Source organism: Fistularia commersonii, chromosome 2 (genome assembly GCF_037954325.1).
Source record: "Fistularia commersonii isolate RoL2024-O1a breed Wild chromosome 2, RoL_Fcom_v1.0, whole genome shotgun sequence".
NCBI lineage: Eukaryota > Metazoa > Chordata > Actinopteri > Syngnathiformes > Fistulariidae > Fistularia > Fistularia commersonii.
In genome coordinates, this window is record NC_141285.1 from 3,798,089 (window position 1) to 3,818,022 (window position 19,934).

The 19,934-nt window shown below is 41.3% G+C and overlaps 2 protein-coding genes across 2 annotated transcripts in view; one reads left to right on the top strand and one right to left on the bottom strand.

Annotated features, from left to right (window-relative positions):
• Positions 1–10,774, top strand: part of stk32c (serine/threonine kinase 32C) — an 80,099-nt gene extending 69,325 nt beyond the window's left edge. The window contains exons 9-12 of the mRNA XM_086164686.1: positions 42–167; positions 458–586; positions 3,196–3,263; positions 5,280–10,774. Coding sequence (XP_086020812.1) covers positions 42–167; positions 458–586; positions 3,196–3,263; positions 5,280–5,475 — 519 coding nt within the window. The 3' untranslated portion in view covers positions 5,476–10,774. The remainder of the gene's footprint in view (positions 1–41; positions 168–457; positions 587–3,195; positions 3,264–5,279) is intronic.
• Positions 10,775–11,024: 250 nt separating this feature from the next.
• On the bottom strand, positions 11,025–19,850 carry LOC147236169 (placenta-specific protein 9-like). Its single transcript, XM_086161089.1, has 3 exons — positions 19,613–19,850; positions 12,488–12,579; positions 11,025–12,088 (listed from the first exon to the last, which is right to left on the bottom strand). Exons 1-3 carry the CDS (start codon positions 19,674–19,676, stop codon positions 11,951–11,953), a joined length of 294 nt encoding a protein of 97 aa, XP_086017215.1. The 5' UTR covers positions 19,677–19,850; the 3' UTR covers positions 11,025–11,950.
• Positions 19,851–19,934: the final 84 nt, after the last annotated feature.

Here is a 19,934-nt window from a genome sequence, read left to right on the forward strand (position 1 = left end):
TGTGTGTGTGTGTGTGTGTGTGTGTGTTTTGCTTCCACCAGCTACTGACGGTGAACCCAGAGCATCGTTTCTCCAGCCTGTCTGACATGCAGATGTCTCCCTACCTCGCTGACATCAACTGGGACGCCGTTTATGAGAAAAAGATGGACGCTGGATTCGTACCTAATGTGAGTGTGAAGCAGTCGTATGCGCGATACACAAACACAGATGAGCTCTCTGCTTCTAATGATCCTGTGTGGAGACTAAATAATGCAAAAGAAAGTGCAGCTACTTCTCTAAAGTGTATTTGCACATGCATTTAGCCGTGCATCGTAAGTGTATCCATGTGTGCCAAGCAGTGCATTTACTACATCTCTTGCCGCCGCTGATTTATGATGCGTGTGTGTGTGTGTGTGTGTGTTCGCGCATGTGTTCTCTCCGATTTTAATTGCGTCCCCGTGCATCCTCGGCGCCGCAGAAAGGTCGCCTCCACTGCGACCCCACCTTTGAGCTGGAGGAGATGATCCTCGAGTCGCGTCCGCTTCACAAGAAGAAGAAGAGACTGGCGAAAAACCGGTCTCGCGACAACAGCAAGGATTCACAGTCCGTGAGTGTGAACCCTCTTCAAGTATTAAAACTACAATACATTTCCAACAAATAATTATTACCAATCTTTTGTTTTTGCCTCTCAACTGCCGTCTGATGTGGGGGGGGAAACAAAGCGAAACGTTCAAATTGGCAACAGCAGATTTTGCTGCTGCTTTCAATTGGAAAACCAATTGAAAGCATGACAGTTGGTTGCAGAGAAAAACTGTGTCGCAGGAAAAATAGAGGAGTAGAATAGTAGTACAAAAGGGTACGAGGACACAGTTGCAGGCGGTTAAATGCTTATAGAGAGCGGTACAAAATGAATGCTTTTCAACATTTATGATACAAGAATTAAACATTTATGCTTATATCCGTGCTTTACTTCGAATCAGAAATCAATCGGCCAACCTCAAGCTGCCAGCTTGAAACAGGGATAATTGATGGCAAGAAAAAAAATGAAAATTAAATAGAGAATACTTGAAAACAAAAGGGCTACCGAGGTTTGACAACCCCATTTAGTTTCTAACTGCCGGGCCCCGAGACCGCGGTTCATTTTGTAGTTTTCAGCCTCAGCCAACGTTTTTATTTATTCATAGGAATTCACACGGCTCCCTCTGGAAACACAAAGGGCTTATACAACTGTTTCTACAGATGCTGTAACCGTCCTCAAGGCTTGTAAACACAACCTACGTAACCCCCAAAACGCTCCCATATATTGTTGCCTTTTTAAAAATATCTCGCATTTATAAAACATATCGCATTTGTTATCATTGCCATAGCATTGTGACACACACGTGGAGACACACTTTCTACATCTGTGAGGTGTTTTGGCCCCAGAGCTTAGTGAAGAATAAAATGGCAGATTATGACTAACGCCCAGCACTGAAAACCAAAAATCAGATGACAAGCAATATATAAACTTTATATAAACATTTTACTTTATGTGTATTTATGTGTGTGACAATATGCTGGCGGGGGGGGGTTATGTTGTTGCATTAATATTGATATATTTAAAATGGAATACTGATGTCATGTAAATAATAAAAATATAATCTCCTAAATTATCCATTATTTCCATTAAGGAGGGCACTTTTTTTTTCTTTTACAATCTTGGTTTCAGAGGCAACCTCACTATATATTTAATTTTGACCCCCAAAAAAAAATAACTACATTTCACTCCAGAGTAGTGGGTGCTGTTTATTGTGAAAGAAAAAGCAATACATTGTCAGTCAGTAATTTTAGATATATTGTCTCTTAAAGTAACCCCATAAGTCATTTTTTCAAGTTTTTCAGAAAACACCAAAAATGTAGCCATATTTTGAATAAAGAGTTGATATAGGGAAAAAAAAAAAAAAAAATTCTGCAAATGACTTAAGCAATTATATAAAGAAGGTGATGATATTGGAATAATGCTGAGGCTGCCCGGAATGAGCGTGGAGGTTCGTAAAATGTGGCCTACATAAAAATGACAGGAGCAACATTCCTCAGATTATCTAATCCCGAGAATCATATAATAGAATCTGATGTTCTTAGCCATCTTTTTGTGAGGATGATGAAACATTTCTTTGCGTTTCAACGTTTCGCCGCGGACCTCACACGGCCCCGACGAGGCGGAGGACACAGCAGCCGAGGGGATGAAGGTGGAATTCAAGATGCCATTACATTTATTCTCTTTGATTAATGGAAAAAAAAGGGTTATTTTTAGCTTTTGAAGGATGTTTGCCATTAAATAATGCACAGATTTTTCCAGGAACAGCGTTCCTGCCAAGGTTTGAGAAGCAAGAAGATGGACAACAGCTCAGGACAGATCGGCGGTCTTCTTCCTCACAGATTAAGCGCGTTTTGCCGTCGGAGCCGTCAATCTGCGAATTAATAATCCCGAATTGCGTCTTTTTATTTGCGAGTCCTTTCTCAGGCGATCCCTCCTCTGCCCCCCTACGTGAAATCGACTCCATCCCCACCACGCTGGAAAATCGACTTAGAATCGTACAAAATAGATAGACGTTGACACCCAACGTCTTTTCTTGAAGAGAATCCTAGAACAGCATCGGTCACGTTTTGAACGTACTCTTAAATTTGAAAATGACGGGTAGCCCGGCTACTTCGTAGAAGTACGCGTAACCCCGTAGGTAAAGGATAAAACTGCAAGAAGAAGGAAAACAAACTACAGAAAAGGCTATTCAGACCGTCATCAGCCTTATTAGCGTCAGTCCTGTGCGTGCGGCTCACATGTTATCTCTGTTATTCAGCTTGTGCACGTACCTGCAACAATCTTGGGGGTTATCGCACTCCGAGTCTCACTAGCTCGTGTGCGCTCACGCTGCATTATTACCCAGATTATTAAATTATGAAGCCTTCCGTGCCGTTGTCATGGCCCCAAGTGCTTTTGGAAATATGAGCTTCTATTTTTATCTCAGGCCAAACATCCAATTTGAGGAGGCCTCACAAACAATTCATGACTAGTTTTAAAAAGAGCAACCGGGGGGGGACAAAAAAAAAAAGAGGAAACGAGAGCGTCACCTCAAAGGACGGGCGGCCGACTGATCCGAGCTGACATTTAGTTTGTTTGTGTTACTGATGATGGCACCGGACGTCGTGACGAGCAGCCTGTGTGTTTGCCGCCTGCAGGAGAACGACTATCTACAGGAGTGCCTTGAGGTGGTGCAGCAAGAGTTCATGATCTTCAACCGTGAGAAGTAAGCGTGCACAACGACAGCAGTCGCTGCGAAATCTCGGCAGTTGGCGAAGAAAATAGATTACACACGAACGCAAGCATGGAAGTAACAGATCTAACTCAAGCTTTTGGTAACAATATTCATTAATTCATGTTTTTATTCTTGCAACTTATCCTGCTATCTAGATCATGGGTGGGTCTGTCTAAGCTGTCATAGGCAAGAGGCGGGGTTAAACCCTGGAGGCGGGGTTAAACCCTGGAGGCGGGGTTAAACCCTGGAGGCGGGGTTAAACCCTGGAGGCGGAGTTTAACACTGGAGGCGGGGTTAAACCTTGGAGACGGGGCTCAAGACTGGAGGCGGGGTTAAACACTGGAGGCGGGGTTAAGCCCTGGAGGCGGGGTTAAACCCTGGACTGGTCGCCACTCGATTGCAGGGCCACATAGAGAGACATATAACCACTCACGCATCTGGATAATTTAAGATATTCAATCAACCTACTGCATATTTTTTGACTTTGGGAACTTCTGGAAGAAATCCACACAGAAACAAGGGAGAACATGCAAACTTCACACAGAAACCCAATCCCATCAGAATCGAATCAGGGCCCTTCTTACTGTGAGGCAGAAGTCACAAAAGTCATAGTCACAAAATATTATAATGATAATAGACCCAATTGTAGTGGTGTTCATTTTATAGAAATCAATGAAACCTATGACTTCTTAGCAAGTTCAAATTTTATCACTCCTCTTGGAGCTATGGGATGTTGGATTTTTCTTAAAATATATGACGATTCAGAGAACATATGCAGCCACGGCCCTTTTGAACACAAATATGTGTCATTTGTTTCAAAGACGAGACGAAACAGACAACAATCTTTGATTAAGTGACTTTAAGCTATAAATTATAAATAAGAGAAAGCTTTTATCCTATGATATTTTACAACTAATAGATATACATATATTTCTTTTACCTGAACTTTAAGTACATGATGAATTTAAACTGCCAAGTCAATATATTATTGAATGAGCCTCCTCTGTGCAATGTAAAGGCTGGACTGTTGGTTCAGTGCTGCTCTAAATTATTGCCTCATCCATTATTGAATAAGTCCTAACGCTGTAGGGATACTGAAATCCCTCCCAATCGCAAATGTCTTATTATATCCTCTTGCTCTAATGAACGGCAATCTAGCTCTATTTATAATGGAGGGCATAATATCTGGAATTATACGCAGCTGAGACAAGTTCCATACAAGGATGCTCATTATGTTCCACTTCCCTATTTGTGTTTGTTGGATTCTTTTTAATTTATTGCATAATTTATAAGGACCAAATGAGCTCATAAAGATAGGGGAATAAATGAAGTGTTCCCAGAAAAGGGCTGAATTGTGTCGCTTGTTCCACCAGAGCGGGTTCATATCTAAGGAGTTATGGCAACTTTTAGGTGAAATTGCCTGTTTTGTCAGAATCCTGATTGTAAAATGAGAAGAAGGATGTCTCTGTCATCATCAAATGCACATTTATGTATCTCCGAAACGCACTTGTGTGCTCATACATTCAGTATGTGATGAAAGTTAGTGTGTGTGAGAGTTAGGTCTTGACAGTTTAGGGCCGCCCACCTGCAAAAACATCGGTCCGCAAAGCAATTTGCGCAATGATGGAATTAAAACGATGGTCTTACGATGGAAACATAACTTCTTTCATAGTCATGTCAGAACGAGGGAGGCCGTAGAAACAGGTAATACACTCAGCTGTTGTCAGGATGGGATTCTCAGTTATCCTAGTCATGTCCGATGCTGTTTTTTATCCTGGCAAATGGACCTTTTAACCGTCCATGTAAAAGTAACATAATTAATCCATAATTCTATGAATGTCTGTGTCACTACATGTGTATCCAGTGACTTCTGGTAGAGATCGAAGTTAACCAACAATTCTTTGTGGTAGTTTTAAGTAGCCATGTATGGGAAATTCCCAAAGAGGTTCACTAATATTGCATTTGTTTTGGATCTGGAATGACTATGAATGTTTGTATCGCCCCGAGGTTGAAAAAACGTCAGGAGGAGGGTCAGTCCGAGGCGGGCGGAGACGACGCCAGCGGGGACGGGAACGGCGACGGGGAGGCCGAGGCCGGCGCCACCGATGACGACGCGGCGGAGCCCGAACCCGAACCGGAGCCGGAATCCTCGTCCAAACTGAGCATGTGCGGCTCCGTGTGCTCCTCCCCCGGCAGCTGCTAGCGCCACGTCGCCTCCAGATGGTGGCTTACAGGTCCCTCTGGCCTGCTGCGGTGTTTGTGCCATGACAACAGATACGTTTTCACCTCTCTCCTCTGCCGTGGCCGGAATCGGAGGAAACACACAGCGGGACCCGAAACGGCCCTCGTCATTTCTTTCGTTTATTTATTTGGTCTGTAGCACACCTCCCGTAAGGCATGAATGAAGCAGATTCCCAGTGAGTCCCCCCCCTCCGCCCGCCCAACCGCCCACCCTTAGCGTAAGCTCTAACTTCTATGCAATGTTACAGTACAGCATGAAAGGTGTCCCCGACTAAGAAGGGTCGATATTAAGATGAAGGCTCCACGAGTATGACGACATCCCGAGCAATAGCCGCTTTGGTGGCTTCGGTGGAGATGCTTCTCCTCTTAGCCTTCCTCTTCAGAAATCGCACGGGGAAGACTGAATTATTCAGCACAGGCAGGCGGTTTACATTTTTGTCCCGTGTCTTCGTTCGGTTTCCTCTTCCCCCTAAGCCTCTTTTTGTGCCCTAATTCTGACGTCTTTTTTTTTTCCTTTCGTTCGCTGCCGGTTCAACCTTCTGTTGAAACACCTTTCCCAGAAAAACGATCGCAGCGGCTTTCAGTCAGCCGGTGCGAGGTTGCGGGAATGCGTTTAAAAATGGGATTTGTGATATTTTGTGTCACTCGTATTGTAGCCAACAGCGGTGTAACAATGCATCGTGGCTCTGCTATACCGCAGTTCGAAAAAACATAACATAATTTATTAGAAAAGATTGACTCTTTGTTGGTATACTGGTGTGCAAAAAAGATTAAAAAAAACTTAAAGCTTTATTTATTTTTTTCAACTTAGTTCGGTGTAGGTTTGCAGTTAAACACCCAGTAAAGGTCATACATTATTTGCAGCTTGGCTATAAATTAAATTTTGCACCATATTAGCTGTAAATTTATAAGGAATTGGGAAAGCATTCAATAGTGGATAAGTTAGAAACTGCAATTTTAGTAAAAACTTCATGATCACAATTGATAAAATTAAAAAAAATGTACGATAAAAGCGATCGCATGAAATCCCTTGAGAATGATCCAGAAATGAGAGTGAAAATACTTAAAAGTTGGAAAAGTGAGGAATTAAGAGAGAAGGACAATTAGTATTCGGCATCGACGAAGAAAGCATCTGAAGATCATAATTATTCTCATATCCTGCAAAGTTATTTAGTTTGTCTAACAGCTTGTCACAGCAGTGTTTTAACAAATTTGAGCTCCAAGAAGTTTTATTTTCTCCCTTTAACAAACACAGCTTGAGTTGATTGAACCGCCACTCTAGCGGAGCCAGTCGGGAAGAGGATTGTGTTGTTACACCTCTATTAGCCATGGACGCATTACAGCTCAATCCTATCCAAGCTTTTTTTTTTTTTTTTTTTTTTTTTGGGTTCTATCATTTATGGGCGGCAGCACTCAAATGGACGATGTCTGAAAAAAAAAAGTAGTATCTCAGCCCGGCACCAATGCTCGGACTCTCCGCGAGCACCCGTCGCTCTGCAGAGTAAACACCAAACACCGACAAACCTTTAAGAATCTTTCATAAATCTTTGCTTCAGATGACCTCCCCGCCCCCCCTCCTCTCTAAGTGCTCGGTTTAGTGTGAAGATCGCCTCCCTGCAGAGCTCGTCTGGGCGGGTTTACTTTCAATGTGTAGCTGTGGCCTGTCAGTACTTCAAAATTGTATAGATGAGCTTGTCCGTTATCGCCATAGTGATAGTGCATTTAAGGTGGCACCACCGTACACCTCAGTCACAACATCTGGGAACATGTAGCAAAGATCCACCTTAAATCCCTAAGGCCTAATACGATGAAAACCATGTAAATAGCGTAGTTAATTAGCGTCACCACAGTTTTATGTGGGACAGCGAACTCGACGTACAGGAAGAGCGGCGTGAAGAAGCCTCGCCCTGCTCTTCTTTCCAAGTGTGCAGGCACAACTTGTAGGCAAAAATATGCCAAAGCTTTTCTACCATTTGCATAACCATTTCTAAGGAACTCTGAGTGTGTGAATGTCTGTTTGTTTTTTGTTTTTTTTGTTGTTTTTTTTTTTTTTTTTTTTTCATTTTTTTGGTGTGACATGAAGTAAATGTTCCTTCTTCAACTGAAAGTACTATCATTTATACAATCATATTGTGATTATGTATAAAAAAATATATACTTCAGGTGGGGGGGGGGGCTGTTTAAGTAACAGATATTTTGGGAAATTTGTTTAATGGATTTAGATGAGAAGATTGATACCTCCCTCATGTCTTTGTATCAAACAGAGCTGGAGCCTCGGGTAGATTAGCTTAGCATAGGTTAGCTTAGCCTAGCCTAAAGGCTAAGTAAGTGGTACAACAGGCTAGCAGCCTCGCTCTGCTGGACAGTGAACCTTGAAGCACATTTGAGATTCTTTTACTGAAACTTCAGCTCTTGTGTGCTTACGTTGTTATAAAACAATTGATTTCGGATTCATTTTACACGCTTTAAGACTATTAGCCACAATCAGGGGAACGGTTTGACTGTATAGCATGTCAAACTGTACTATACTATGTACTATGAATAAAGAAAAATACACAATTTGTGGCACAAGCATCATATGGCAGCCAGGGGCTAGAAAACACACCGTAGCGGTTTAGCCCATTTAGCAAACACAAACATAAAGTAGTTAATTTCCCTCGATGTTCTTGGAGACAAATCCTCGAGCTGAAATTCGGTCCCTGATTCGATAATCGATAACTACCGCTTCAGCACAATATCAATTTGAACAGAATCTCCTCTTGAAATTTCCTCATGTTCGCAGATGGCCTGAAGTATCTATATTTGTTGTGCAACGTTATTAAGTTACACCGTTCAGTAATGTCATTTTTCTGTCACATCAATATGTTCGTTGTTGATAGCGAGGACGCATTAGTGTAGTACAAACGCACAATTCACCTCTACCAGTGGACTAAAAGTATTACACTTTGTTTACGTGTTTGTTTACATAAAGTTTAAGCACGTTTTTAGCTGCAGCTCCCGATCTTACACTCAGCTAGAAAAAAATAATTTTATCGAGCTGTCGATTGAAACTCCCATTGGAAAAGTTCGGTTTGGCACGGCGGCCTGACCGTGTCACATGATGCGCTCCGGCCAATAACGTGCAAAAAGGGAAGATGCCAGTTTCAAGCCGTAGCAACTGACGCCGATCAAAATGTTACCGGTTTGACGTTAAAATATTTCGAAAGTCTCGAGGAGTCACAGGAGTGTTTTTATCTTTCTATGAAGGCAGGTTCGCGGAATGGACTCAGTTCTACATCCAACTCTGTACCCGTTTGCCATTACACATCAGTAGCTGATAATAAATGCCTTTACTTTAAACACTGGCTGACTGTTAAAACTCCAAAGTGTTAAAAACAGGAAACATTTAACTCTCACCCACTGACTATGTGTTTGTACTGAATCTCAATCTAGGCTTTGTAATGAAATTAAAGTAAAAGCTTAAGTGTTATCACTACTATTTAAATATGTAGGGGCAAATGTATATTTTTTTCAAGGCAAAAAAGGGGACAATAGTTTACTAGTAGAGTAGTGCTAGTGTTGTATTACAAGCTTGTTGTTAACAACAGCATGAGAAGTTTACCTCTAAGACGTCCCGTCAGCTTTGTACGTTAAAAGCGAAAAAAATCCACAATTCAAATTTACAGCAAAGCAAGGATTTTCTAGCTTAAATTTGACCGATCCAAAACAAGCAAAATATGTCCTAGAGAAAGAAAAAGCACGCCAGGAGTTATGTCCTTAATTCAGGATTTTTATCCCAGCGTGCTAAGTGATGGTTTTTCCTGAACAATCTCACGATTTTTTTTATATCACGTGACCTGACTTGTTACAGGAGTTCTCTTTCTTAAGGATTTTTTTCTACAAATTGGAGGAACATTTCTCAGAAAGTCTCACCACAGGGTTGGTATCAGTCTTCTCATTTCATTCTCTGCGGATGACGGAATATTGCCCAAAGTCTTGAAATACTTCTTAAAACAAAACATAACACAGTGAGATGAAGAAGCATCTTAAAAACAAATATAAAGATGATTTTCAATCTTGCCAATTAACTCAATTGAAATTTCTCTATTTTCCGTACTTCTTCTGCATGTAACCTTCACAATTTAAGCCTGTTTTTTTTTTTTTGTTTGTTTGTTTGTTTGTTTTTTTGATGTGTTGGTTTTTTTCGCCAACGCCTGAAGCTTGAGCCTTATAGGCGGACGTGTGCATGCACAAGCTTTTGGTAATCGCTTACCTCGATGCTCACTTGATTATCAACTCAGTCCTGATCAGTGTATCCGGCCTGTGAGACTGTTTCAGAACAGTGAGTTTTGTGAATGTTCAACTGTACAAAAAAAAAAAAGTATAATCCCAGTGTTCAGTGAACGGCATGATATTTTTAGATGATATGCAGTACCTTCTGGCATCCTGTAGGTTGTCTTAATGCTTCGTGCAAAGTATTCAGGCTCATCCCATCGCCGGATGGGTGGAATGAAGTGTGTGATGCTCTGTTGTGGGTTCAGTGTTCCATTAATTGTCAGCAGAGGGGAAAAAAAAAAAACAAAAAAAAAAAACGGAAGTTGAACTGCGGCACTTCATGCCAAACAGTATTTGCAACGTTAAAAAAAAAAAAAAGGAAAAAGTGCATCCATTGACGGTTAAAACAAAGCTCAATTATTTTCAAGAGTCGTTATATCACTCCGCACACGATCTGGATTAATATCGTGGCCGTGTAGTTCCATGTTCATCATTTATAAACGATATAAAACACCGATTTTGACAGTTAATTTAAGTGTAGCTTCTCTCTAGGTTACAATACTAATCCGCAGTTCTGCATTTGTTCCTTAATATCAGTAATAAATTTGGGCAGTTGCTTGCGACCCTCCTGACATGTTCCTTTACGTGTTACTGTTTTGGATGCTGTAAGTGTTTTACAAAAAGGCTTCGTGCTCGTGTTTGACCAGCAGTTGCAGCGGCATGTCTCATATTCAACCGTATAGGCGCGGTCAGGGCGCTTTCTGCTGTAGATGTCTTAACCGTGAGGATCCGAAACTCAGTGCCCCCGTTGAGAAAATACATCGATATTGCGGTCGCCTCTCCTCTCCTCCCCCTTCCTCTCCACCCCCCCAGACGTGATCACATTTTGTGGGGACTTGAGGGGGCGAAGAGTCTTGAACTGAACTGACTGAAACTGCTTGTGTGTTTAACTACATGCTGCTTAACTGCTTTGATAAAGAAATAAAACTCCTTCCAGTAACGACAAATGTGTTATGTTTTGGTTTTGGTTTTTTTTTTCGTGACCAACTAAATACACAGTGTGTTTGTCTGTGTGTGTGTGTGTGTGTGTGTGTGTGTGTGTATGCATGTTTGTGCACGGGAGGGGGCGGGACTGACTGAGCCGGAGATCTGTAATATTAAAATGTCCGCAGGGGAACGAATCTAGGACTCCCATCCAAGAGGCGAGGTTGTTTGAGGAAAAGTAAGAGTAAATAATGCAAAGAAGCGAGCTTCCTCTTTAAGATGAAAACACATCTTTGTTCAGAAATACATGTTTACAGGTACAGCTCGGTGACTTGGGAGAAAATGAAAATCTATGTAACTCTGAACTTTGAAGCCCATATTTCAGCATGGATGTCCATCAAGTTTCTCCTACGTATAATTTCATGTCAGATATATGAACTGAGGGCATGTTCCAACATAATGGAAAGTTCTACATTAGTTAATCTACATGCATTGACATCAGAGAAATTTGCCTGATACACTGATACAAACTTGAAATATAACAACTTTCTTTTTATTTGGTTTAAACTGGAAGTTATAGACAAACTTACCCATTCTGAGGTAGCTTCCAGCTGAGTTAAAATTGTACATGCAATTTTTAGACAGGTACTACAGGACTGTCTCTGAAAATTAGAATATTGTGATAAAGTTTTTATATCGTCTTTAATGGAATTACAAAAACAAAAATGTCCTACATTCTGGATTCATTACAAATCAACTGAAATATTGCAAGCCTTTTATTATTTCAATATTGCTGATTATGACTTACATCTTAAGAAAACTCAAAAATCCTATCTCAAAATATTAGAATATCATGACAAAGTATTTTTACTGCATTACAGAAGATAAAGAACTTTATCACAATATTCTAATTTTCTGAGACAGTCCCGTATTTTACACGTTTAAAACAAAATCCACATGGCTTTTTACTCTGTGAATATAGCGATTACTTATTCATAGACTTTTTCAACGGAAATATTTCAAAACAATATTTATGTATGCATTTTATCTTATTTTTTTTATGAAACTATCTGCAACAATAACAATAATTGGAATTAATTCAGACTCCAAAATCGATCCACATGACAATATCCTGTATGAGCAACAAGATGTATTTTTTCAGTCTGATGTAAAGGGAAGGATTCTGGTCCTCCACTTCTTCATGATTTGTCCGGATCCTGCAGAACGTCCACGCGCTTTCCTGTATTTTCCAACAGGGGGCGCCACTCCGGATCCTCAATGGTATCCAGCAGGGCTGTGAGCTCAGCCTCCAACTTCTCAACAGTGTCCTCCACTTTCTGCAAGAGACAGTGAACGTATTGATGTGGCTACCATTCAAACCATACATTATTAAGTGGTAGTATGAATAATCGCATCATAACTCATGAATAAGGCAATTGCTTATGCGGATGAATAATACAGTCATCCAGAACAGATAGTCAGATCAGAGGAAGACTGAAGTAGCTCATCAAAAATCTGTGTTTTTTTTGCGCAGTACATCAGGCTGGATGCGGCAACCAGCCACGGTTTTGTCTGCGTCTTATCCTGAAAGGCAGCGGATGTTTTGGCAGCATCATTTGGAGAAAACGCTTACACTTTAATACCGAATTTGACAAAACATCCCCAAATCCTTGTGTTTTCAAACCACCGCAGCAGTAGGGTTGGGAAATAACATAAAGACAAAAAAAAAAAACCACCTTCTCCACTACATCCAGGCGATTGTGAAGACTCGTGTGTTCCTGACAGGCACTTGAAAGCACCGCTCGGGGCCTCCGTTCAGACTCAGCCGCTGGAAAACACAATAGGTTCACATGTGCGTGGGTGTGCAGGATTTAAAGGTTCTTACAGCAGCAAAATTACTTAAAAGGTGTCGGGAGAGGACAGCGGGAGCTTTTGTACCAGTGTAAAAAAGAAGCACATTCACCTTAACATTTAGAATTATATTGTGACTGATACTTAATGTTCAGGAGTAAAAAAAAAAAAAAAAAAAAAAAAGTCATCGGATACTGGATTCCAAGTATCCCACACGCATTACTGTTGAATAGTTTTTAACAACCAGCGACGATATTACATTAAAAGAACCTCCAGTGCAATTTCAGATAACACACAACAAAATAACATCAATCAAAAAAATGTGCTTGTTGATGTACCTGTATTTAGTTTTTGTATAACCCAAATATCATCTATGAATCGAGAATATAAACAGAAAAAGCTAGGGACATATTTTTGCATAAAGACTTGAGACTGTTGCATTGCTAATTATTTTACATGTCCGTCACACACCCTGAGGTCCCAGAGTCATTTTGGTGTGTTATTTAAAAATGAGTCCAAGATGCAGAGGCAAGATGGGGGATTCTCTGTGTGGAGTTTGCTAAACTAAATTCCAAGATGTGTGAATGAATGGTTGCCAGGGCGAATCCTGCGCTATCGTCCGACGACAGCTGAGATTGGCTGCGGTGCTTCCGCGACCTTAAGTGCGGTATAAGCCGTGTAGATAACGAATGAATGAATATTTCGAAAAAATGACTCTTGGCGTCGACTCATTTATCTGAATTGTGCGCTTGAGATCAACCAAAGCTTCTGACAACTTCCCGTGAAATGCGTTGATTTTGCTTCGGCCTTGTGTTTTAGCTGCACTCCCTATCTCACATGTGGTTCAAATGCCATCCATCATTTAAGATCCCCAATATATCATTAAATGACAGGACTGAAGTTGAAACTGAAGATTTGACTGAAGAAAATGGACAAATGATTGAAAATCGTGTCTGTAGTTTATATGTTCTCTCTTGTAAACCTCTAGTAGTTTCTAGCTTGCAGTTTGCGACCTCAGAAAGAGTCAACCATGTTGTCTTTTCAACATTTCCTTCTATTTAGCTCCTTATCTGCGTTCTAAGGGCGGAGGCTTGTTTACAGTGTGTTTCCCTCAGTTCCACCGAAAGATGGAGAGATTGAAGAACTTTGTTTTCCTGTGGGTTATACACAAATAACGAGTTTCCCGGCTCGTTCGGCCCGGGTCAGCTCCCTTCATTTAAACCCTAACTTGAGATAAATCCACTCAGAGGATTTAGCATTTTCGCTGTGTCTGCACGATTTCCTCCAAGAATCCAAAAACATGCAGAATGTTCATTGGACAACCAAGATGTCAGAATTACGATCAGAATCAGAAAAAAATGTTATTTGTCCCCGAGGTGCGTGGGATAGAAGCATCAAGTGAACATCAATAAACAAATGGGTGAATGTATGTACATATATATATATATATATATAAAATATCGGTATAATAATTTACTGTACAGAACTGTGCATATTACACCATTGGTAGAAGAGTCTGTGAAGTAAGCTGCGTTCTGCATTTATACTATAAATATATCAAATCGTTTAAATAATAAATATAAATGTAATAAATATTACAATCAGAATCAGAAAAAAAACGTTATTTGTCCCCGAGGGGCGTGGGATAGCAGCATCAAGTGAACATCAATAAACATATGGGTGAATATATATGTATATATATATATATATATATATACACATACTATCGGTATAATAATTTACTGCACAGAACTGTGCAAATTGTACCATTGGTAGAAGAGTCTGTGAAGGAAGCTGCGTTCTGCATTTATATAATAAATATATCATGAGCGCCGTCGCGGATGGGGCTGGTATGGCGATGAGGGGTCTGGAGGGTTGCTGAGAATCGAGGGGTCGGGCGGCTCTGGGGTCAAAGGTTGCCCAAAGGAGGCGCCGAGGGGAGCCGCTCGAAGGCCGGTGTAAGATTTGGGACTGATCTTGGAGGATCCGTTTGGCTCATGTCAAGATTCGATTGTCGCGGAAGCGGGAGAGAGGTCCCAGAGGTTTGCCAATTATTCAGGAGGCTATCGAGGACGGCGCCCAGGTATCTGTACTCCTTCACCGTTTCTACTGGCTCCCCTTGTATGGCGGTGATTGTCTCCACCAGGAGAACATGATGACCATCTCCTTAGTCTTGATCTCCTTCAGTTTCAGGCAGGAGGCTTCGCACCGGAACGCAAAGTCCTGGAGGGCCGAACCGTGGTGGAGTTGGGGACGGAAAGAAAATAGGGTAGTCCTGTTTGGTGGACCTGGAGTTGCTTGTGTTGAGGACGAAGAGCAGTGGAGACGGGATGCAGGCGTGGAGGTGAAGAGGCTCTAAAATATGAAAAATTTGATCAAATAGATCTGTGAAGAAAACTTCAGGTGATGACTTCGGGTAAAGGTTATTTGACGAATTACCTCGACATCAATCGGAAAAAACAAAACAAAAACAAAGTCAGATGAGAACATATATGCATATAAACACTATAAACACTGATAATGGTTTGCTGAAATATCCAATTAGAAATAACACAAGAATTAGCCATATTGCCTTCAGATAATGATTTGATAATTAGATCATGACTAAATCATCAGCTAGTTTGCTACTGAAAAACAGGAAAATTACAGGAGTTTATTAAAAAAATACTACATTTCAATTGGCTGGCAGTTTCAAAGGTGAAAGTGGTGACATTGTATCAAATTTCAAGAGTTTTTATGTCAAAAATAAAATGAGATTCACTTTTTAGATGAGCCACAGAGTCGAGGCTATCGGAAAGGACGTTGTCCGCCCTCTGGGCCGTCGGCGAGGAAGCTGATGATCCACTGGATGAGCCGGCGGTTTTTATGTGGAAACGGATCAACGGCTTCTTCGCCAATATGTATGGTTGCAGGGAGTTAAAGGCTGAGGAGAAGTCAGCAAAAAAGGAGCCCGGGTGTTTTGTGGGGGGTTTCCAGGAGTCAGCGAGGAAGATCTTGCCTTCATCCACCCGTCTGGGAGCCCTGTGAATGGTTGTTTGTCTCGGTAGGCCGCCCTGTGATCAACCGGCGACTGGTCCAGGGTGAATCCCGACTTTCGCAAGATTGACAGCAGAGATAGGCTCCGGTCCTCCCTTCTTCCCCCATCAGAATAAGATACGGTTTCCATATCTAATTCTGCTCGTCCTTGAAAAGCCTAGATTCTTAACGGGGTAACTGTACTTTCGTAACTGGATCCTGTGGAGCTCCATCATTCCGAACAGCGGAAAAAAAAAAAAAAAAAAGCACAATCGGGGAACAAAACCGCAGCGGAAGGAAACGGATAAAGTCCTTTTCATGTGGGGGGGGGGGGAGGCGGAAGAGACTCACACCTCGACGACCACCCGGGTTGTCGGGTATTAACAGGCAAAAACGTTTCTCTTTCAGGACTTTTTACTGCGCTGATGCCCCAGATCAGGTTGGCAGCAAGTTAGGCTATGCAGTGTGTGTGTGTGTTTGTGTGTCTCTGTCCAAAAAAAAAAAAAAAAAAAAACCCTCACTAGCCCAAGCTTACTGTTCTGTAAATTTCCTGTGCATCGTGTATTTGCAGTCCCTATGTCCTCTATTGTAAGTCGCTTTGGATAAAAGCGTCTGCCAAATGCAATGTAATGTAATATAATATTAGCAAGTCTGACTTCTGACGCAGGACCTGAGAGTCCAACCAGATGTATTAAAGTTGTTATGTCGTCGGTGTTGATGTTACCTTTAGGCCGCGAACCACGAATGTGCCGCCGCTTTTTCCCGATCAGCAAAAGAGAAACCACAGCTGTGCTTCCTTCCCTGTCAGCGTGTGTGTGTGTGTGTGTTCGTGTATGTGGTTAACCGGCACACACGGCAACATGCTGCTGTTTGTGATGAATGTTTCACGTCGTGCGTCTGCCGGCGCTGCTCGCGTTCACAGATGTGATCAGTGCGGCTGATGTTGGAATATTTATCCTCCGATGTGTTTCCGGTTGAAGTTGCATCGGGTTTTGCCGAACCTTTGTTGAAGAAAAGGCTTTCGGTGTCGTCTGGAAGTGAATGATGTAGCTTTTTTTCACCCTGACTTACTTCTTTCTACTTGCAGTAGGTAGATTAGGAAGCTATTAATGAAATTGTCAAAAATATGAAAAATTGAATCAAATAGATCTGTAAAGAAAACTTCAGGTGATGACTTCGGGTAAAGGTTATTTGACGAATTACCTCGACATCAATCAGAAAAAAAAAAAAAAAACATCATCAGCTAGTTTGCAACTGAAAAACAGGAAAATTACAGGAGTTTATTAAAAAATATTACATTTCAATCGCCTGGCAGTTTCAAAGGTGAAAGTGGTGACATTGTATCAGATTTTAAGAGTTTTTATGTCAAAAATAAAATGATATTCACTTTTTAGCTGAGCCACAAAGTTGATTCATTTTCCTTGTTCACTGAGTTCGTACTTCATTCTAGTGTGTGTGTGTGTGTGTGTGTGTGCACAAAGCATGTTGTGACGAAGTCGAAGAATGGGGGATTATTTAATGTGTGCAGGGCTGTGTATTGTGTGTGCGTTTGTTTGTGTGTTTGCATGTTGTGAAAGGTTGGATGTAGGGCTACGGTGTATAGAGTGTGTACATCTATCAAGGAGTGTGTGTAATGAGTATGTGTGTAGTGAGTGTGAAGATTGTGTGTAGTGTGTAGGCAGGACTGTGTGTTGTCTTCGTGGAAGTGTATGTGTGGGAGTGTTTTTGTGCGTTGTGTTTGTGTCTGTGTGTGTGTGTGTGCACTGCAGCTTGGGTGGAAAATGTGTGTCTGCAAGAACTTGTGTGTTGTGTGCTGTCTAATGTCAGTGTGTATGCTTTGCCGAGGCTTGGACAATGTGTGTGTGTGTGTGTGTGTGTGTGTGTATGTGAAGGCACATAGGTGTGCCCATGCCCATGTCTGTGGGTTTTCATAGTGTGTTAAGTGAGTGTGTAGTGAGCAAATAGTGTCTGATTTTGTATAGTGTGTGTGTGTGTGTGAGTGTATGTGTGTGTGTGTGTGTGTGTGTGAGTGAGAGCGAATGTTCAGAGCAGACACTCACACACCTTCAAAACATGTTTAGCTCTAAGGTTTTTACTGATGTACAGAATCCAGGAAATATAATGTACTCACCGTCATTTGTTTGTCTCATTATCATTAAAGACATAAATATAAATATAAATATCTTGTTTTAATGTACCTCACACCCCTAATGTGCTCATATCCTTGCAGCCATTTTGGAATTAGGCCCGGTTGCTCAAAGTCTGACCCAGAAAGTTCAGTTTGGTAAAAGAAAAAGCAGGTCAGTACATTTCAGCCATTTGTTAAAAATAGTAAATCAATCTGTGAGTTTTATTACTTAGGGCAAAGTATTCTCGCTTGCATTTGCACATGTGGATAAACCCAGTTAATTCTATTTAATGTGTTAGATACTTTTATTAGTGTCTCTTTAAATTCCTTAAAGAAGAAAAAAAAAAAAAATATTAGGAGAAACTCAATATATCATTACTTATCTCACCTTTAGTAAAAGGCATTAAATAAGCAAAATAAAAAATAGTATTGGCTTGTTTCTTGGCAAATTTACCTCTCAATTCTATGTATTTTGACCTGTTTTCTTCAGATGTAAATACATAAATATCTTCAATTCCAATATTCAAAAAAAAAAAAAAATTGACCACATAAATAATGGTAATTTATTTGTTTACTTAATTAATTTTCATCAAGAAAATATAACAAATATCTTGAATGTGTAGTCCTTGTCCTCATCACTTGGTGTTCTCAATTGATCGGTGCTCCCATTCTCTTGCCCATGGCCAAATCTAGATATTCTACAGTCCTGCCGGTAACCCGAATATATTTAAGCTGCATCACCGTCGAAGGTTTTTGGGAGGCCATCACCCCCATCACAGTCTTGAGATTTTTATTATTTTTTTTAAAATGCTACATTCGGTATTCGAGAGACGCTTTGCAGCAAAAGCCAAACCCGATTTCACATCTCTTTTCCCGATAATTTCTTTTTTCCATTGTACTGCATCGCGACCAAAGTCAAGCGGGTCGTACTCTTCGCCTCGACTCTTCATCCGATTTTTGATTGTTTACCGTGAGGCAAAGCGAGGGGTATTAAGCTATAAACGACAAAACTTGAATCAAAGAGTTCGCGGAAAGTGCATGCTTTCGTCAGTAAAAGTTAAACTCCCGTCTTGTGTCATGTCAGAGTGAAGCTCAGACCGTTTACTGAGGGATGAAGGGGAAAACATGTTTTTGTGGAGTGGCTGACTTTTAAATGTTTTGACACAGTTTGAACTGCAGCCGTCTTCAATTCAAACCACTTTATTTGTCCCTGAAGAGGCATTCAGGGGACTTGAGTGAAGCAAAGTACATGAAGGGAACAAAAAATGTGAACATTTCTCAGAGGGCTGTCTAGTTTTTCCTTGTTGCCATGGTCACAGGACAGGTACTATTGATAAAATTGTGAGGTTGTGGGAAGTTTATTAGACAAAACCAGGGATTTCTGTCATTGGCCCGGAGTTATGGCTATGTTTCAGTTCATTTAGTTTCAAAACTATGCAGAAAAACCTAAATTCTTTGGCAATTGAGGTTATCAACCATCCCTCTTCTCCCCCAGCAGACAACACTGTCACATTTTTGGGAGTGGGAGTCACTTATATCCACATTCTATATGTTTGCTGTGTTTGTAAATTTCCGCTTTGCTCTACAAAAGTTGGTAAACAACGTAAAGAAGCTGCTGGGAAGCGACGTAGCTGAGGGAGGGAGTCGCTTTTGTTTGAAACTATGCTGACGTTATATTAGATTTAAGTGTAACCAGATCTGCAGTGAAATAAGTAACACATGTGCTAGTGAACCTCAAACACACACACACACACACACACATACATCTCGCGTCTGTTCCTTCACACCCAGTTTTCAAATAAAAACAAAAAAGATTTTTAGCGTTCGGGGAGAACCGCACTGTTGTGTGACCCCCTTCCCCACTTACCTGCAGCGGCGCAGCCAATCAGGAGGAGGAGGACTCCGAATGAGGAAGTGGAGAGGCGGGTCATAGTGAAGAGGCGGCCAGGTGTTCCAACGCGTGCAAGAAAGCAACAGAAAAGGGTAAAAGCCCTCCGATGTCTTCTAACCGAAGGATTCCTTCTGCTCTTCCTACTTTTCCTGCCCCACGTCTGCCGCTCTCGCTCGCTAATCTCCCCCTCCGCTCAGTTGCGCCCAGTTTCCTAATGAAAACATTAAATGCAGAACAAAAAGCTCAGTATCTGGGACGGTGTGGGAGGGTGAGAGGAGGGGCTCCAGCTGCAGACTGG

What these genes read in the sequence shown, in the direction of transcription:
- LOC147236169 (XM_086161089.1), bottom strand. Translation starts at nt 19,676, where the DNA reads ATGACCCGCCTCTCCACTTCCTCATTCGGAGTCCTCCTCCTCCTGATT. An exon ending in GATTGGCTGCGCCGCTGCAG is followed by an intron (nt 12,580 to 19,612) that starts GTAAGTGGGGAA and finishes TGTGTTTTCCAG; the next exon opens with CGGCTGAGTCTGAACGGAGG. An exon ending in GCCTGGATGTAGTGGAGAAG is followed by an intron (nt 12,089 to 12,487) that starts GTGGTTTTTTTT and finishes TGTCTCTTGCAG; the next exon opens with AAAGTGGAGGACACTGTTGA.